Raw genomic sequence first — 19,162 nt, forward strand, 5'->3', positions numbered from 1 at the left:
CCTTGGAACAGCAGAGATAGGAATAGGGGGAATACAGGACTGTGTGGGGCATTGATAGAGCAGGTAGGAAGGGCCGAATTACAATTGCAGAGGGACAGCAATGCAGCAGTGAGGAGAGGGGAAGGATGATTGGTTCTGGAGGGGTGGAGTAAACTGTGTCTCAGTTCAAGAGGGAGCAGGGAAACGGGATTCCCGCAGGCACATGCCAGGGGAGTGATCACAGACTAAAACACTTAGTGAAGAGTACTAAGGACGGAAAGAACAAAGTGACCTGATATAGCGGGGGCAGTATCATGTTTTTGGACACTTGAGTGATGCGTACCGAAGTACTTACAATCACAGAGAGCTAGTGGATAAGCATGAACTTTACTGTAGGACCGAATGAAATGCACTGCAATAATTGTAAAAATAGAAAGCTGACAAACCAGGAAAGGATTATACTGCGTGTGGTCAAAACTCATGCCAATGTGAATGTGAGGATTTTTTTTTTGTTGTTCTGCCTATCCTCAGTTCTCAAGGGGGCCGCATTGTCTTGGCACCATCTCACTAAAGACACTTTCAAGGGGAATTTACTGGTCTAAGAGCAGTGACCGGATCCCACGCTTTTATTCCACTCCCCAAGTGATTGACTCGAATTATACACAATTCTCCTCATCCCTCTTTCACTGCCTCGTGACTTTTATGCCCAGGACTTTCCCTGTGTGTCGACTCCAAAGCTGTTTTAATCATGGACCAGGAACGACAGGTGCAATTTTAAGTACAGTTTTTAATGAGTGCTTTTCAGCGTAAGGATGATAGTGCACTTGATCTGTGAGGGTGTGATTTTAAGTCAGCAACTGTAAAACATCAGGGATTGAGCTGAGCAGAAATGCCTGTGGAGCAAAACAAGGCACATAATTAAAACAAAAAAAACCTGCTGGATAACAGCATTATCATTCTATAAACATGCACACCCTCTCTCCATGGTCAATAGATTAGACCAGTAGTGCAATGCCCAAATCGGATTGAATATTCCACATGTGGAGTATTCAGTGCTCAGTATTACCGAATCACAACGTTCATCTCTCCACGTTCCAGAACTCTTTGCTCGAAGAGTAAAATGAAATTACCACAGTCTGTTGCAGATATGACGGATCCCATTCTGCCCGATGTGTCGGTTTTGGCTTTCAGGACGAGCTGCTAAATTATTCGCAGCCCTTACACGTCCATCCCACCAACCACACCCCTCCAATCCTCCCTCAACACCCCTCTCTCTCTCTCCACCCCCCTCCCCCACTCCCCACTCCCCGATTAAGAAAAATAAAAATTCTGGTCATTAGAAATTCTCACTCAGAAGAAATTGCAGCTTAAAAAAAACATCTCCTCATCTCAACACTGGCTGTTTGATCAATGAGCTCAAATGTATAAGAGCATAATAATTAAAATAATAATAATTGCAATAATAATACTAACAATAATAATAATAGATTCAGGAGCTGGGCGCATAGCCCCTGAAGTCTGCTCTGCCATTCATGCCTGACATTATATTAATCTCAATTCCACTTACCTGCCTGTTCACCATTACCCTTAAAACCCCTGATTGTTTCAAATTCTGTCTATTCAAGCCATTAATGTCCTTGAGTAAAGGGGCAAGGACGCATTACTGCAGCTGGAAAGACCCACAGTGACCCTGGGGTATTGTGTGCCGTTTTAGTCTCCTTACCTATAAAACACATATTTACCATAGTGGGACTGCAGCGAAGGTTCATTGGAATGATTCCTTGAAAAACAGGATTGTCGTACGAGAGCAGTCTGGGCCGACTAGGCCTGTACTCACTGGAATTTAGAAGACTGAGAAGGATTCGCATTGAAACATAAACAGTTCTGACAAGGCTGGACAGACTGGACGAACAGATGATGAATCCTCTGGCTGTGGGTGATTTAGCTCAAGGGGTCAACGTCTCAGGATATGGCGTAGGCCATTTAGGACTGAGGTGAGAAGAATCCTCTTCACTCCTTTGTTGGTGAACGTGTGGAATTCTCAACCACAAAAGGCTATGGAGACTCACTGACAATATTTATGGGGGAGATAGATAGATCTCTCATCTCTAAAGACGTCAAGGGTTATGGTGAGACAGCGGCAATGCGATGTTGAGGTAGTTTGTCATGCATGATCACATTGAATGTTGGAGCTGGCTTGATGGGCGGAATGACCGTCTCCTGCTCTTATTCTCTATGTTTCTAAGCTGCAGTGACGGTCTCTCAGCTCTCTGGACTGAATAATGGAAACTAATCAGCACCATCTGAGAGGAGAAGGTGCTCCTGTGCGTAATCAGTTATAGACGCCCTCTGATTCCCAATCGACGCTCCAATTGTTCTAGATGCCCCCACGAAGGGAACATTCACTCACTATCCACCCGCTTAACTCCCATCAAGATTACGGAACGATTTCAAAACGTTTCCTCGTATTCTTCCAGAGCCCAATGAGTATCGAGGTAATATGATCATTCGAAGAATAAAAAATATTGAACCTCTTAAGGAGGGGTTCCAAATCATTTATATTATTCCTCACATAATGTGATAAAAATTGCCTGCAATATGCTCATTTGCAGTCCGCGCCGTTGCCCCAATATATCCCTAAGCTTATAATCCAACTGTTTTCAATAAAGGTGAACATTCATTTTCCATCCGGTAGCTGTTTCACCTGCATACGAATGCTTTGTGGCTCATGTACGAGGACATCCGGATCTCTCCGTACCGCAGCATTGTATAATCGCTCTCCATTGAAACCCTATTGTTTTTAGAGCGAGTTATTAACCACCCTTCGGGCAATGGAACTGGCCTGTTTTTATTTACACTCTCCGGTGAAAGCAATGACGCCACCACGTGACGTAAGCACTGATCCCTCGAAGAACCCCTCTAAATCTCATCAACCTGTTCCCTTAATACGTCCCAGCTTTTTCTACCTGTCCATTGATTTTTAGTTACTTATGTACATGCGTTCATATTAGGCTCCTCAATAACCACCCTCCCCCCCACCCCCACCACAACACCCCCCCCTCCCCCCCGCCCACCCCCGCTTCTCTCCCTGTGTAAAAATACAGATATACAAAATTTTTTGAAACTGAGTAAGGGTAGATGATTTTCCTGTATCTCACAATGAGCCCCGAATCATTTGAAGAATGTTAATGTAAACGGATGCTTACGGACACCGTGTTCCCGCATCATTAAAAGATGTTGCAAGACGGCGCTGAGACTGGCGGCATCAAGCTTATCCAGAAGAGAGTCGATGATTTGACGAGGATTCTCTGCCCTGCCAGCTGCTGTCGCTGGAAACATACAGCAATGTTTGTGGCTTAAACACTGGTTTTACATTTCTGCACCAACAGAATAAGCTGACATTCACAAGGTGGCTTTCATCCTAGCGAAATGAAACTAAAGAGGCGACACGGGTGTCTGATCAGTTATGCCTCAGCTAAATAAACACCTGGGTCGAGTACGCCCCTGAAGTCTTCCTGCCATGTATTTGCCTGAAACTTGGAGCAAGTCAGGGTAGGCTAAGGGCAACATTGCCTGGGCTGCAAGAAAGGTATAAAAAGGGGAGGTGGGGGTCTGGGGTGTGGTGGGGTGTGGGTGTGGTGGTGTTTTGGGAGGCAGGGGATCAAGCAAATTGTATCGTATCCCCTGAATTTTGAACATTCATAAATAACCTATTCGACATTTCCACGATGTTAACTTGAGTTGAAATGGAGGATTGACAACAATAAATGAATAAATAAATAGATCTGCTCGTTGGACACTTTAGCATGGTGAGGGTTTTTGGGGATGTTCGTTGGGTGGGTGGGTACAAAAGGTAAATAAAAAAACAGGGCCTGAATTTCTCTGATTGAAATAAAAGGAAATGTCATTTAAATGTTAAGAGTTCGATAAAGGGAAGGTTGTTGATGTTGTCTATAAGGTTTTTCAAAATTAATTTAATACAGTGCCACACAACAGACCTGTGAGCGAAATTCCAGGCCATGGAATAAAAAGGAAAGTAGGCAATTAAATATGGAATTGGCTGATTGAATGGAAACAGAGAGGAGCGATAGATGGCTGTTTTCCAGATTGGTGGAAGGTTTGGAGTTCCTCAGAGATCAGTTCTGGGGCCCTTGCTCTGCCTGGTATATATTAATGGCCCAGAATCTGGTGGGCAGGGCATGATTTCAAATTTACACATGATATGGAGATTGAACTTGTTGTCAACTGTGATGGGGACAATCTTGAACTTGAAATGGACATAAACGTGCTCGAGGATTGTGCATAGAAGAGACAGATAAAGTTCATTGCAGAGAGAGTGAGATGATCCGTTTCATCAGGAATGTTATGGTGAGACGGTATGAAATGAAGGGAGAGCTTCTAAAGGAGATGCATGAAAATAGGAATCTCAGTGTATTCGTACATAGGTTTTTTGAAGGTGGCAGGGTGTGTTGAAAGCACAGTTCGTAAATCATATACTATCTTAGGCTTTATTAATAGGGGCATTGTGTACAAGAGTAAGGCGATCATGTTGAACTTGGATAATACAATAATTAGGCCTCATATGGATTGCAGGTCCAGTTTCGGGCACTGTACTTGCGGAAGGATGTGAAGACAATATATCGAGTACGGAGGAGATTCACAAGAAGTATCCCCGGGATGTAGAAATGTAGCTATGAAGATTGAAGAAAAAATTCCATTGAAGAAAAGAAAGAGAGGAGTGGAGACTTGGTTGAGGCACTGTACTTGCGGAAGGATGTGAAGACAATATATCGAGTACGGAGGAGATTCACAAGAAGTATCCCCGGGATGTAGAAATGTAGCTATGAAGATTGAAGAAAAATTGCCATTGAAGAAAAGAAAGAGAGGAGTGGAGACTTGGTTGAGGTATTCAAGATCTTGAGGAGTATGAACAGGGTAAATGGTGAGGAAATGTTCCCACCTAAGTGAGCATCAAGAACTAGATGGCACATATTCAAAATGATTAGCAAAACGTGCAGAAAGGACGGGAGGGAAATTGTTTTTTTTTCGGCCAGCTTGCATTTGGCATCCGGAACAAACTTCCTGGAATTTGCTAGATACAATTCCGATCGAGGTTTTCAAAAGGGAATTGGATTCTTACCTGAAAACAGAGAATATAGAAGGTTACACGGATAATGCAAGGGATAGGGGATTATGCGGAATGCTCTTTCAGATAGCCAGAGAGAAATCGATTTGCCGAATAGCCTCCTCCTGCACTGTAAAGGTACTGTAATGTTGTGAAGAGAGATCTTCCAAAAATGGGAATTTGCGCTTGAACAATTATTACAATTGAGGTGTAGATTCGCAGCTTTGTCAACCATATGTCCAGAGGGTTAGGGGGACAAGGGGTGAGAGTTATGAACCACGGAAAAGATAAAGCGCAGAAGGATCCTATTCAGCGCACGGTGTCTGCACCGGCCATGGAAAGAGAAAAATAAATCAACCAGTAGCTCATTTTAAACCCCAGTTTCCCGCACCTGTTCCGTAGCAATTCAGGTTACAGCGTTTCAGGTACCATTTAATTGAGTTGAAGGTTTCAGGTTCAACCACCAGTTTAGGCAGTGAATCCCAGGCACCCAGTATCCTCTGGGTGAAATGTATTTTCTTTGTGTCACCCTAATCCCACAGACCCCGCCACACCGCACGCCACGTTTAATGACCTGGCAACATTCCTGTAAATCCGTTCTGCACTGTCTCAGAACTCTGTTGTCCTTCCTATAATGTGGTGACCGGAATTCTACACAAAATTCCAGCTGCGGCCTAACCAGCTTTTTGGACAATTCCAACATTGCATCTCTGCTTTTGTATTCAACACCTCATCCAATAAAGGGAACATTCCATCTGCGTTCTTTACCACCTTATCCACGTGCCCTGCAACATTGGAGGACCTGTGGATAGGCACTCCCACGTCTTCACTTCCTCAGCCACTATCAATAAGTTCCTGTTTATTGAGTATCCCCTTGCTTGGGTTGCCCTCACCAAATGCATTAGCTCACCCTTTTTCTGGATTAATTTCTATTTGGCAACTTTCTGCCTACTCATTCAAACCATTGATAGCTTCCTGGAGGCAGCACTTTTCCAAATTACTACTAAATGCAGGGCCAATTATTGGTTCCTCTGCAAATTTCCCGATCGCACATTTAAGCGCAAATCATTGATATATCCAACAAACAGCAAGAGCCCCAGCACTGAGCGCATTGAAATCCACTGGGAACCGCGTTCCATTTGCAAAAACAGCCATCGGCCATTGCAATTTGTCGCCTGTCAATGAGCCAACTTTGGATCGAGATTGCCACCTTCCCCCGTATCCAATGGGATCACACTTGTTTGACCAGTCTGTCATGCGGGGCCTTGTCAAGTGCCTTGGGAATATCCTTGTTTATAACATCCGGTGAACTGCTCTCATCAATCCGACTTGTTACTTCGTGAAAAATGTCTATTAATTTGGTATGGCACTATCATCAATTGAGAAAACCATTCTGACTATCCGTAATCAATCTCTTCCTTTCAAAGTGACAATATATCCTGCATCTCACAATTGATACCAATTATTTGCCCACCAGTGAAGACATACTAATTGGTTTATAATTTTATGGCCGCTCCCACACAAACTATTTCAAAATTTGGTACAGCCCTTGCAGTCTCCCAATCCTCTTCTACCTTGCTTGTATCTAGTGAGGATTGGAAAGTAGTCTTAAGGGCATTCGTTATTTCCTCCCTGGTTTCCTTAAACAGCCTGGCATATAATCCATTTGGCCCTGGTAATTTATCGAACTTCAGTGAAGCCAGTCCTTCAGTGCGCCCTCTCTAACTATGCTTATTGCATGTAAGCTTTCACATGTCTTCACCTTAAGTAGAATGTCTGCATCATCCCTCTCCTTAGTGAAGACAGAGAAAAAGTACACATTTGGGACCCTGCCCACATCTTCAGCATCAACCCACAAGTTTCCATGGAGGCCTCGGTTAGGCCGGACCGTTTCCTCAGTTATTCTCTTGTTCCTAATCTACTGATAAAGAATAATGGAGTTTTCTTTGATTTTACTTGCCAAATTTTATTGTTACCACCTCGTTGCTTTCCTACTATCCTTTTTTAACCTCGCACCTGTATGTCCTATACTTCTATAGGCTGTCTACAGTTTTACTCTGCTTGTACCTGTCACAGGGCCTTTTTTATCTGCTTTATCTTAAACCACAATCGTCTAGATAAATTTAGGTCATTGAATGAGGACAGAGATTTGAACGGATGAATGGGCTACTCGTGTTCGTATTTCTTTACGTGAGATACACAGAGATGGTAGTGCCAACAGCGGAGGCTTATTAGAGAATGGGATGAAGCGGAACACAGAGAACACCGGATGGCAAACCCTCCATTTCTGCTCCTTGGTTTCTGGCCTCTTGAGCACCATCATTATTAACTGCTCCAACATTAGTTACCAACTGCTTATATTCTAAACATCTGTATCCCTTTCCCAAGCCTTCGTGTCTCTTCAATTGTCTCTGTTACTTAAAATCACCCCGTTGGACCGAAGCCTCATTAGCCTGTGCTCACACCTCCTTATGTGAAGTGGTGTTAAATAACTGTTTGATATCATTGCTGTCAATCGCTGCGATGAGTTTGTGTTCTAAATGGTGCGCCATAACTAATGGTTATCATTATCATACACATTTTTCATGGCTGACCAATGGTTAACAGCATGAGGCAAAACCTCAAACAGAAGTTAAACACTATGCATATTGGGAATCTGATTCGCCTCCTTTGCCAGCAGACGCAGGCCCCAAGGCATGATGAATATTATCATAGATTCACAGAGGTTTAAGGGACAGTAAAAGGCCCTTCGGCCCATCGGGCCTGCGCCATTCAATCACCCAACTATTCTAATCCAATTTTGCCCCACTAGGCCCATGGCCTTGATGTGGCATCGAATGTGCACATGTCAATCTCAACATGTTTGTGATTGTACAGTGTTCTGTCGGCATCCATGAACTTTGATTGTATAATAATAACCTATGTCCTTCCATGAGATTTGTGTGTATAATAATAAACTGTGGACTTCCATGAACTTTGATTGTATAATAATAACCTATGTGCTTCCATGAGCTTTGTGTGTATAACAATAAATTGTGGACTTCCATGAACTTTGATTGTATAATAATAAACTGTTGGCACGCGTGGGCTTTGACAGATCTTAGACGATAGGAACTGTGACTCACCTCGAGCAATGGAGATGTAGCTTGATATAATCTGCTCAAAAGCGATCAGATCTCCTTCCTCTGCCTGGTCGAGGAGACGGACGAGATTTTGTCGACGAGTCTTTGCATTGTCCCGGTCACCACTGGAGATAATTCCTGTAAGTGAAATGAAGAGCAGTCACAGAATCCACCGCCAAACGTTCGCACTGTGGAGTTAGAATCTGAAAACTGCTTGAGATCGGAGACCGAGGACTGGGCATTTCATTGACTGGGGAGTGTGCCACGGAGGTGATGTGCAAGGTACATCACGACATGTCTGCCAATAGCGAAGTGATGATCATCAAAAATGTACAATGACCTGGATATGGAGGATTGCCAGGAGCCAGGAGTGCTTGAATGCCTGGAGGATTGAAATGACAGAGCGATTTGCTAATAGCATATATGAAAATGTTAAAGTTCTGTATCCCTATCCAGTGAAGGACTGTGGATCCCAGGTTAATGGTGGAATGTGGACTTCATACGAGCAGGAAACTTTATCACTCAACTGAACAGTTACAATCTATCTGCAGAACTCACGTTGAACGTCCTTTCTGAAGACTAAGAACTGATTAAAGAAGAAGGCGAGCAGATTGTCATCACAGCGGTCGAGGAGATCACTGATCCTCTGCCGTGAATTCTTCAGACCTCCAGAGACCTTAACTAGAAATAAGAGAGAAGCATTTGTCAGAGTGCATGAGGTCATTCACTCCGGCAGACAATACCGAATAGAAACGGGGCAGGAGGGAAGTAAATTTGGAAGAAATGAATGATGTAAGGTAGTGAATGCTGGGAAGAGGGATGAAATTGAAGGGGGGAAGGAAGAAGGAAAGTTCTTGGAAGTACATAGAATATAGAGCGCCGTAATTGCTCACCTAGCCAAGTTAACGAGGGGTGGTGTTTAGACTTCACCCAAGTCTCATCCCATTCTCGCTTCTCATCTCAGCCTCGCATCCCATATTTCCAATCACCTTTATACAAGTGCTCTCCCAGTGTCACTTTAAACTGCCTGCCGGAAACATTTCCTGTGCTCATGCGTTACACAGTACACCCACTTACTCAATGAAGAAATGAGTCCTTCTCTAAGCATCAGTCAATAATGATTATGGATAGGGAGATAATTCCTTTCCACGGCAATTGAGTGCATTCAATCCAATTCAACCCTGTCCTAACCATTCATAAACTTAAAGGATTCATCCTCTTAAAAGTCAACGCAACATACTCTCTAACTTTATTACAATAGTCACCACATGCTCAATACTACAGAATTTTGCAAAGGTTACTATACAGAAAGAGGCCACTTGGGTCACCGTGTCTGCACCAGCTGGAAAACGAGCCGTCTCGCCTCATCCAGCATTTGTTCTGCAGCCAACAACACTTCATGTGCGTATCCACACCCTTTTTAAGTGACATGAGCGGTTCTGCCTCGACTACACTTTCTGGCAATGAGTTGCGGAACCCTGCATCCCACTGTCTGAAACAAAAAAATCTCAACTCCCTTTCTATTTTTTAACACAGATCAACTAAAATCTATGCCACCTAATCACTGCTCTCTCTGGTAAAGGAAATTTCTCCTTCATATCTTATTGAGCCAGGCCCCTAATAATTCTGTACATCTCAACCAATTCACCCCTTGGCTCCGCTGTTTGATGGAGAACAATCACAGCCGATCCATTCTTTCTGCACAGCTGCAGTTTTCCAGTCCGATCCCCAAAAGCCTCCACCGTATCCTCTCCAATACAATCAGATCTTTGTTGTAATACGGTAACCAGCGCTGCACTCAGGAATCATGTATGCCTGATTAATGATTTGCACAGATGCAGTATATGCGCCATGCTTGTCTGTTCTATACCTCAGTTAAGAAATAAAAGGATTCCATAAGCCCTCTTAAACACTTTGTAAACCTGCCATGCTATTCAGGAACACGTGAGGAATCACTGCAAGGATTTAGGAAGAAAGGAAGGATTGAAGAATGGGTGGAGGCATAAAATGTATAAAGGAAGAGACGACAATTAAAGCCTCCAAAATTGGAATCAAAATTAAGCAAATGTTTCAGCTCTATTATTCTTAGCCAAGCAACAAATAAATTCAAGGAAACCATAACTTAGAGCGATAGTGTCGGCCTTACAGGTGATGAAGTCTCTGAAGGTTAACATGTGCCTCAAGACGAATTGAAGATTCGGATTGTCGAACGTATTCAAAATGTCCTCAATCTTCCCGCGAGGGTTTTCATCACTCATGGACGCCATTGCTGAAAAGACAGATCAACATTTCTCGGTCCCTGATTGGTCAAACCAGACATCAGATGCGACCTAAACAGTGATAACACAAGTGGTGCCATGAAACAATGGATCTCCCCGCAGCTGGGAGTCAGAATGATCAATGTCTGCGGGAGAATCATTTGTTATCCCAAAAAACCTGCAATTACGTAGCTCCCGTCAGGATTACAGTTCGCCCTAAATGTTTTCACAGCCTGATAATTATATTTTAGAAAATGCCGCACTCTCTGTTGAAAAGTAGATATTGTGGCGCCCAATCAGTACACAGAAAATATCTTCATATTTCAGTAATGTTCACTTAAGCGGAAAGCATTCGGTCCAGGACAGTAGGGGTATTCAAACCCAATGCCATTGTTAAAACACCGACCATCAAGATCTTGGGAGGCAACATTGATCAGAAACTGAACTGGACCAGACATATAAATGATTAGGTTACAAGAGCAGGCCAAGGCTGGTAATCCCGCTGGAAACCTACCGCCTGATTCTCCAATCCCAGCCCAACACCGACAAGGCAAAAGTCAGGTGTGTGATGGAATATTCTCCACTTCTCCAGAAGAGCACTGCTACAACAACAATCAAGAAGCCACCATCCAGGACAAAGCAGCCTGTTTGAATGTCACCCTACCCACAAACATTAATTCCCCCACCACTGACGCACAGCAGTAGCAGTTTGTACGATCCATAACATGCACTGCAGGAACTCACCAAGGCTCCTTAAATAGTACCTTCAACATCCACGACCACGACCATCTAGAAGGAGAAGGGCAGCAGATATATGGCAACACCACCACCTGGAAGTTCCCCTCCAAGATACAGGCCATCCTGACTTGTAATTATATCATCATTCCTTCACTGTCACTGAGTCAAAATCCTGGAACTCCCACCCTCACAGTTCTGTGGGTGCACCTACACTACAGGGACTGCTGTGATTCAAGAAGGCAGCTCAACACCACATTCTCAAGGGATAATTAGGGTTTTCAGCAAACGCTCGTCTAATCAGCGCCCACATCCTTTGAATGAGTGATTAATAAGAACAACAACACCCTGTGTTTCGCCGAATGCATCTGAGGAATGTTTTACACCTTCATGCTGATGGGTGAGCAATGAGGTGAGTTAGTGAGTGATAGACGGAGTGGGAGGCCAGGGGAGTGAAGGAATGAGGGAGAAATGAATTGAATTCAGGTCTGATGGAAACAGTGAAACTGAATCTCAATAAAATAAGCTCCAGTTCCCTGATTCAAAGCTGTTGCAAATCACTAAGTCAATTGACCTTATAGAATTCAAAGTCCAGTGCATAATCGTTTTTTCAGTGATAACGACAATATATGTTTTTTCTTCGTGCTCTGTAATATTGGTTAAGGTTTTTCATTATATTACAACTGTGTAAATAAAATGTCGACAAAAGTCTCGACTCTAAGGAGGAATATCGAGCGATGAAGTCACACTCGAGGAACTTGAGCCCAATACTCCTTGCCTGCACTTTTTGTTTAGCAGCACTAACAGAGAGCTACACTGTCAGAGGGTGAGCAACCAGGGAGCGCTGTACTATCGGAGTGTCAGTGCTGAGTGAGTTCTGCACGGTTGGATGTTCAGTATTCAAGGAGCGCTGCACTGTCAGAGGGTCAGTAATGATGGATGCTGCGCTGTCGGAGGGTCAGTACTGAGGGAGTGCTGCTCTCTCGAAAGGTCAGTACTAAGGGAGCGCTGCACTGTCGGGTTTCAGTACTGAGCGAGAGCTGCACTGTTAGAGGGTCAGTTTTGAGGCAGCGTTGCACTGCTGGGGATCAGTACTTATAGAGTGCTGCACTTTTTGAGGCTCTGTGCTGAGAGAGTGTTGCAATTTCGGAAGGGATCTATTAAGGCAGTTTTGCATTGTCAACCTTCTGTATTGAGGTCGTGCTGCATTGTCGGAGGGCCAGATCATAATGAGCTCCGCACTTTTGGACGGGCTGTTCTGACAGATAAAACATAGCTTCTTTATCAGTAATGAGCGGACATTCGTTCGCCAAAAGTGCAGAAGAACTCTGCGTTACTCCAGGTTTCGTGATAGGTGAGGGCTGCACTGTTCTATATCCCATCATTCGAATGGAAACAGTTTTTTTTAAAAAGAGCATTCGTGTTCGCTCACATTTTCGAAACACTCGACTCTAAACACCTGGATAGACCAGAGCAGCAACACTTCAGCAACTCATCGGGGCTGTGGGGCTGGTGGTGGGAATTGAGATTTGCACTCACGCTCACAGAGCGACAATGAATTAAACATACATCTACAGAAAATTCCCAACATACAATCAATCGCACAGCAGTTTGAACCAGATCATATTGCTCACATTAATTCTTTGAGAGAAACGTGTAACTTACCTTGGATCACTGCTTTCTGCTTGCACACCACAAGCTTCTCAGACCTATATCGTGAAAGTGGATCCGCCAAGAAGTGCAAACACCAGCTGATCGAAGTTCAGATCTTATCGAGTGGAATGAAGCCAAAATCAAGAAGAGAAATCCCGCCCCCCATTTAATCTACAAAGGCTTGGAATGCAAAGCTGGGGGAAGCACACTGCAGTTTACAGAGCCTGTGTCGGATCCTGCCAGCAGCGAACTGCAACTGGATCACTTTTTTCAGATATTCGCTCCTCATCTCACAGATAATATATTGATCTTGGCAGCTGAGGGGGGCACTGCCCGGATGTAAGCGAATGCTGCTGTGCGATGCATGAGTTATATAGTGGTGCGGTTGAATTAACAATGCTGATAATGGATGATTAAGCAATATGGTTGTGTGTTTAAGATAAATAAATCCCTCTGAAGGCCGTGTCGAGAATAAAGTGATTTTACAGGTGTGTCATTCAGGAGGCACGGCAGGCAGCTCGGGGAGATAGTGGCACAATTTAATCAAAACTCTCTGTGGCAACCAGTGGAAGCTAAACTCAGTTAATACATCTGGACTTTTAAACTCATCCCATTAATAGTGACGGATTTTGTAAGGACCCATCTGGATCATTAATGTCCGTAAGGGTATGAAATCTTCAGCACGTAGGAGCTCTGCGAGAAATGTGGCTACACGCCCACTGCAATGTGGTTGGCTATTAAATAGCCGAGAACAGCATTCAGTTCAATCGCAATTGGGGATGGGAATAATAAGTTGCACTTGCCAATCCACCGACATTCCAGGAAACAGCAACAAACAAAATATGAAACCACGGTTAGTGGAAATTTGGAACTCACTCCCACAAAGGGGTAAACTTTGGTTTTCCAGACTGAGGCTGAGACTTTTAGCAGAAAGAGTATGAAGGTATTTGGAGGTATGTTGGTGGAATTGAGTTAGTGAACAGGTCACATATATGATATTACACTCTGGTGCAGACTCCAGGTGCTCCTTGCCTCTCACCTGTTCCAAAATAGATGTTCAAGTGAATTTATGGCCTCTTCCTGTCGCAGTGCCAGAGGCCCAAAGGGCTGAATGGCCTCCCCCTTTTATTATGTACCAGGGTCGACGGGACTTGGAAACCAGTGCGATTGCCTCCCTGTCCAAGAACAAAATAGTCCATCTGCCCTTAGGACGCGTTGTATCGAGTCTCCAATATGCAGAGCTTATGGGCTAAATAAGCGCAGCGCACAACTTTCATTGTTTGACTGATTTAATAGCTCCATTGATAGGCGTGCACGCCTCCCCGTTCTAAAGCCGCCATTTCGGACTTCAACCCTCCATAAATCGCCCTCCCTTCGCCCCTCAGTGATGGACATACGATGAAGATCGGAAATGACCCGCACTCCTCTAAACAGTACCCTTTGTTGTAGAGTTGCTGATTGATTTCTACTGGTGGTTGTTAAGTGGATTAAAGTCATTGGTGTGTTTTGTACTGCTACTTCAAGTAAATGTAGCTTACAGGAAGTTTTCTTTCGCGTTGTGAAGGCTATGGATCTGAAAATAATGTTTCTGCTCTGAACTCCCGCACCCTATCACGGGAGCAAATGTTTTTACCTACCTTGGTCTGTAGTTTGGCCGGTAGAATGGACAGAGGAGGCTCAGACTGCGACAGGGTCCTGTAAGAGGGAGCAATGTGTTCTCAGCTTTAGGTCAACAGGCATAAATGCTCCAAATTGTCCTCAGCGAAGGACAGTATGAAATATATTTGCTTCCCTGTGCCATTTCTCACTGCAATCTACCCTTTTGCCGGGAGGGTGAACAGTGCTTTTTATTGCTAATGAAGGTGATAAAGGCCATTTTATCGAGACATCTAACTGGTCACTACCCACTGTTTTAGAGGGGAAGATAATGATGCTCTTTATGCAACGAATGCATACTATGTTTCCTCTTCACTCAGCAGGAGGCAGAGAAGCCAAGCAGAAGCAGGAGGCGGAAGGGGAAGATGGAGAGGAAGGGATCACACAAACCCACGCAGATCCTCTCTGACTGGACAGCCGATCATAGCCTCATCTGACTGTCGCACCAGTGAATCCAAAAACAACCCCTCAGTGAACGTTAGACGCAGACCTTTCTTTCCCCAACACTGTGCCCTCTTCGGCACAATTCAGAAATGGAAGCTACCACACAAATAAATCTTGCAACTTTATAAACCAAACCGTTAATCAGTTTCATTCATAAATCAACAAATTATCTTTTGTTTTCCCTTTGTAACTGCCATCTGTAAGGAATCATGGCGCAAAAAGGACAAATAATTTCCTCATTGCAAAGAACTCTTTTCAGGTTAGCGAAACAGCATCGATTTTCTCTCTCCAGAAAAACATTTTCTACAAATTCCATTTCTAAACATAAAACATTTTTAATCAGCCTCCAGACACGTCAGGGACAGTTGATTCAGGTTTCTACGCTGACATTCCTAAGTGCATAGGATGGGGGCTTTTGCATTCCCTTATCTGTGCAAGTCTTCACGAGAGGCCAGGGTATGTCCATCAGCATGGTGTAAGCTAGAAATTCCGACCTCGAAAAGGGGAGCAGGTAACGACACTGACAGTTTTGGAACCTGTCCCATAACCCTTGATCAGAAGAGTTTAAATATGTAATGGACACTGTGTAAGCTACCAGCCCCCGGTAAACTAAGGTACATTAAAAAGCACTCGAGAAGCAGGGGCACACTTGGGGAGGCTCTAGTGTTATACAGGCAGCTGAACTCTGAATATGAAAGATGGATAGGAGGGGGAGGAGCAGGATCCCGGGAAGAGTTGCCTAACCCTTGGATTGGAGTGTAGGATGCTCCTGTCAGAACATACTGAGCTTAGCAAGCTGTGTGCCAACTGCCTGTTCGCCCCATGAGATCAATAAACAGCCTCCAATTCTCACGAACCAAATCCCTTTTTTCTGCCGAATTAATTCATACATCATTCATAAACTGTTGCTGCTTATTAAATTATCTTAAACTTAGTTACTGATAGTCGACTGGCCATCTAAGGTCTCTGTGGCCCCCGAATCCATAGTGTTATACATCCATGTGCCCACACCTGGCCTAGAGCCCCGACCCAGTCTGACCCCAGTGGCTGCAGCATGGTGGTTGGAAGAATGGTGACTTTCAGTTGGTCGGTGTGCAGGTCGTCCTGGTGCACACCCTCGAGCTGCCCTGATCCTAACAGGCCGGGCTTCAGATTGTCCGACCTCGGCTTGGCAACAGCAGTGTACACAGGCCGACAGGAAGGCACCGGGAAATAGAAGGTTGTCTCTTCTGGGAGAATGAACGATATGTACCTAAGAGCGGAAAGCAATTGTTTGATGCACGGAGTCATTCCTGCTCCGGCGGGGACGTGCTTCAGTTGCCCTTTTAATGTGTTGGAGGGCGGCTTGCCTGTCTGCTGTGAAACCCTGCAAGCCCTTTTGAATAGTGACATCAACATTTCTGATGGCAGCAGCCTGAGCTGGCATTGCAATAACTTGTGCAGGCATGGCACCAAGCTAAGTCTGCATTACTGAACTCGTCACTTCGACTGAATCACTCAGACGTGAGATGCCTTCAGATTGTACTGCAATGGAATCTGCTCCATCTGGCATCGGTTGTGACGCTGTTAAATCAATAACTGTGGTAATGACGCTGGTATCACATTTACACTGAGGATAGCTCCCCAGCTCTGCGTGAAGCAATGAGTAAGTTATGCTGCTGGATTCCTCCATACTGCTTTAGATAGAACATAGTGCACTATTGGACCTGGCGATGGACCAAACATCCATGTGAACATATCCCTCAGGATCTTTCGAAATGCTGTCACATCGACCTCCTTCTCTGAATGAAATGCAGCAGAACTCATGGCCCACCACGCAATCCAAAGACCTGACTCCTACGTCACACTGACCTACTTCCAGTATACAGCGTTCTATCTCCCTCTCTGCCACCCTCTAAAATACACACAGTGCCAGTATCTGAGCAATTGGCTGTCAGTGTCAGAGTGATTTATGGTGCTTCATCATGGGTATTGTCTTCACCAATCCCCCCACCCACACCACCACCCCCCACCCCCCCAGCCCCACCCCCCAATCCACCTCCTTTTACTTTTTGCTGCTGCACAACTGCTTAATAAGTTTGCAGTTCTTGGTAGCTGAAAGAACATCGGAACAGTCAAGTTGGCTCGTGGGGAGAGGGAATAGCAAAATTTCATCCTAAGGCAATTTGTACTTTCTCAATCAGAACTAATTTAATGATTTTGCAAGGGAGAGCGAGGATGATGATTTGGCATCATTAGATCATGTGATGGCCCATTCACGTCCTTGGGAAAAATAAGCCTTAATTTTCTTATTTGTTCAATGTCCCCTTTGAGGGCAATGTGGACTGAAGAGTATACCAAAAGCTCAATAATGTATTTTTCCTGTGTAATTCTTGTCTGTGTAATAGCTTGCGTTTCACAAGGAAAGGGCAAATTGATTGCCAATTAGAGTTTTCTGGATAGCAGTCTATTTTAATAGTTGGCAGCTCAGAACATACTGAGAATTCATGTGGATAAAAACAGCTATGGTTCACTCCATATAGAACAGGTTTCTTCATGTCATTTCGCAATTTGATCCTTGTGGAAAACCAGCTCTCCGAGAATAGAGCAGAGACCGTGTTGTTATGCGTGTTGTACAGGGGGAAAGACCATAATAGTGATAGGAGGAAGGGGAAGTGATTATGAATTGGGCAAGGCCCTTTGATACAGTTTAAGTGTTGACAGGGATCACTAGAACTTAAAATTGTGACAGAGAAGGGGTTCGGTGCCAACAGGCTGTCGTGAACGGAGTGAGGGAGGGCTCGTAGACTTGCAGCCTGTCGGTGGTAACCATGTCTGGGGATGTCTGACATAATACACCAGCTGATGAAAACGACGGAAGGGCAATTGAATGGAAAATGCGAGATCCGAGCGAGGGTCGAGTTAGAAAACTGCATGATTTCACGTGGTGCCCCGTTTCTGGGAGAAGCAAAGTGAATGCTGTTTACTCCGTGAGCATACCTTTATTTTGTCGCTTGTTCAAATGAAATTTACCCCTCAGTTTGCAAAATCATCCACATGTTAAACCGCGAATAATGGTGAATTTAGTTGTGAAGTTAATTTTTAAAAAAACATTGGTTTGCATTCCATTGTTCTCTTGGGGATTTACTTCTTTTGAACAAGTTGTTTTGTCTGCCAAGGGCCGGATAAAATTCGGGGGTGTTACCGGATCTCTCAGTGGAAAGACGGGAAAGGGGTGCTGAAATTTTCCAGAATATGAACCAACAAGATTTCACCTTGAATTTTGCTGTTTTCAGCGAAATCTCAACATGGTTATTTCCTTTGTTCAGGGATTCCTGGAGAGAAGAAATATTGTCTTATAATTAACCTTAAGGAGGAAAAGAGCACTCGCATCTATTGCTGCTAACCAAAATTAACGTGGTGAGACAATTCAAACTAGAGAGGAAGACGTTTGAAAGAAAGGAAATCGAGGAAGGCGGAGAATTAGAAAGACAAACGTTGATTCACGTTTTTGATAGAGAAATATGCGCACTTAAAATAGAATTGGAAGAAGGAAATCCCCCAAGCTAGTGCATGGGACAGGGAATCCAGAGGCCACACCTCGTTCCTATTTGTTGGAGAGCAGATTGGCTCGGCACATAAACGTAATGAGCGTGAAGGAGAAATGTGCTTTATGTTATTTTTGAAAGTTGTTTCCGTAATGAAATGGCTACAGGAGCAACAATATGACATCTTCCATAGAGTTTTCGTGGGATACGATTTGGAGGTGTGCTCACAACTTTGAGAGGATTCGTCAGGTGAGTTTGACATTGTTATCGATAGCCACTTGGTTTTACAGGACATGAGTATTGCACTAATAAGGCAAATGCGGTTGAAGCTCTTTGTCTTGCACTCATCAGGAAAGATTTGCAAGAATAGCAAATCTCAAAGGGTGAAATGTATACTGCATGAAAAGAGGGTGGTGATTAGCTGGACGCTGATTACTGGGTAACTGCTATGCCGAATGAACCAGCGGACACTTAACTGCCAAGCTTTTCCTAAAATTCGAACCAAGCAAGACGGCCCTGATTACTCAGGGTATTAACATGGGGAATGAACCAGGGAATGACTGTCCCCCGAGGTTCTGTCTAAATAAAAAGTCACAATGCATAGGCATGTTCTTTCTGTTTGCAGGGGACAGGGCCCCCTGTGTGAATATATCTATCACGCGT

At 44.2% G+C, this 19,162-nt stretch overlaps 1 protein-coding gene across 1 annotated transcript; it reads right to left on the reverse strand.

Annotated features, from left to right (window-relative positions):
• Positions 1-757: 757 nt before the first annotated feature.
• LOC144672829 (uncharacterized) lies at positions 758-12,974 on the reverse strand. The gene is made up of 6 exons (XM_078534808.1): positions 12,885-12,974; positions 10,373-10,495; positions 8,785-8,907; positions 8,230-8,364; positions 3,186-3,308; positions 758-872 (listed from the first exon to the last, which is right to left on the reverse strand). The coding sequence occupies exons 2-6, from the start codon at positions 10,491-10,493 to the stop codon at positions 847-849; spliced, it is 528 nt and encodes a 175-aa protein (XP_078390934.1). The 5' UTR covers positions 10,494-10,495; positions 12,885-12,974; the 3' UTR covers positions 758-846.
• Positions 12,975-19,162: the final 6,188 nt, after the last annotated feature.

Source organism: Cetorhinus maximus, unplaced genomic scaffold (genome assembly GCF_964194155.1).
Source record: "Cetorhinus maximus unplaced genomic scaffold, sCetMax3.hap1.1 HAP1_SCAFFOLD_58, whole genome shotgun sequence".
NCBI classification, from domain to species: domain Eukaryota; kingdom Metazoa; phylum Chordata; class Chondrichthyes; order Lamniformes; family Cetorhinidae; genus Cetorhinus; species Cetorhinus maximus.

What these genes read in the sequence shown, in the direction of transcription:
- LOC144672829 (XM_078534808.1), bottom strand. Translation starts at nt 10,493, where the DNA reads ATGGCGTCCATGAGTGATGAAAACCCTCGCGGGAAGATTGAGGACATT. An exon ending in CTTCAGAGACTTCATCACCT is followed by an intron (nt 8,908 to 10,372) that starts GTAAGGCCGACA and finishes TCTTATTTCTAG; the next exon opens with TTAAGGTCTCTGGAGGTCTG. An exon ending in GATGCGGGAACACGGTGTCC is followed by an intron (nt 873 to 3,185) that starts GTAAGCATCCGT and finishes TTTGCTCCACAG; the next exon opens with GCATTTCTGCTCAGCTCAAT.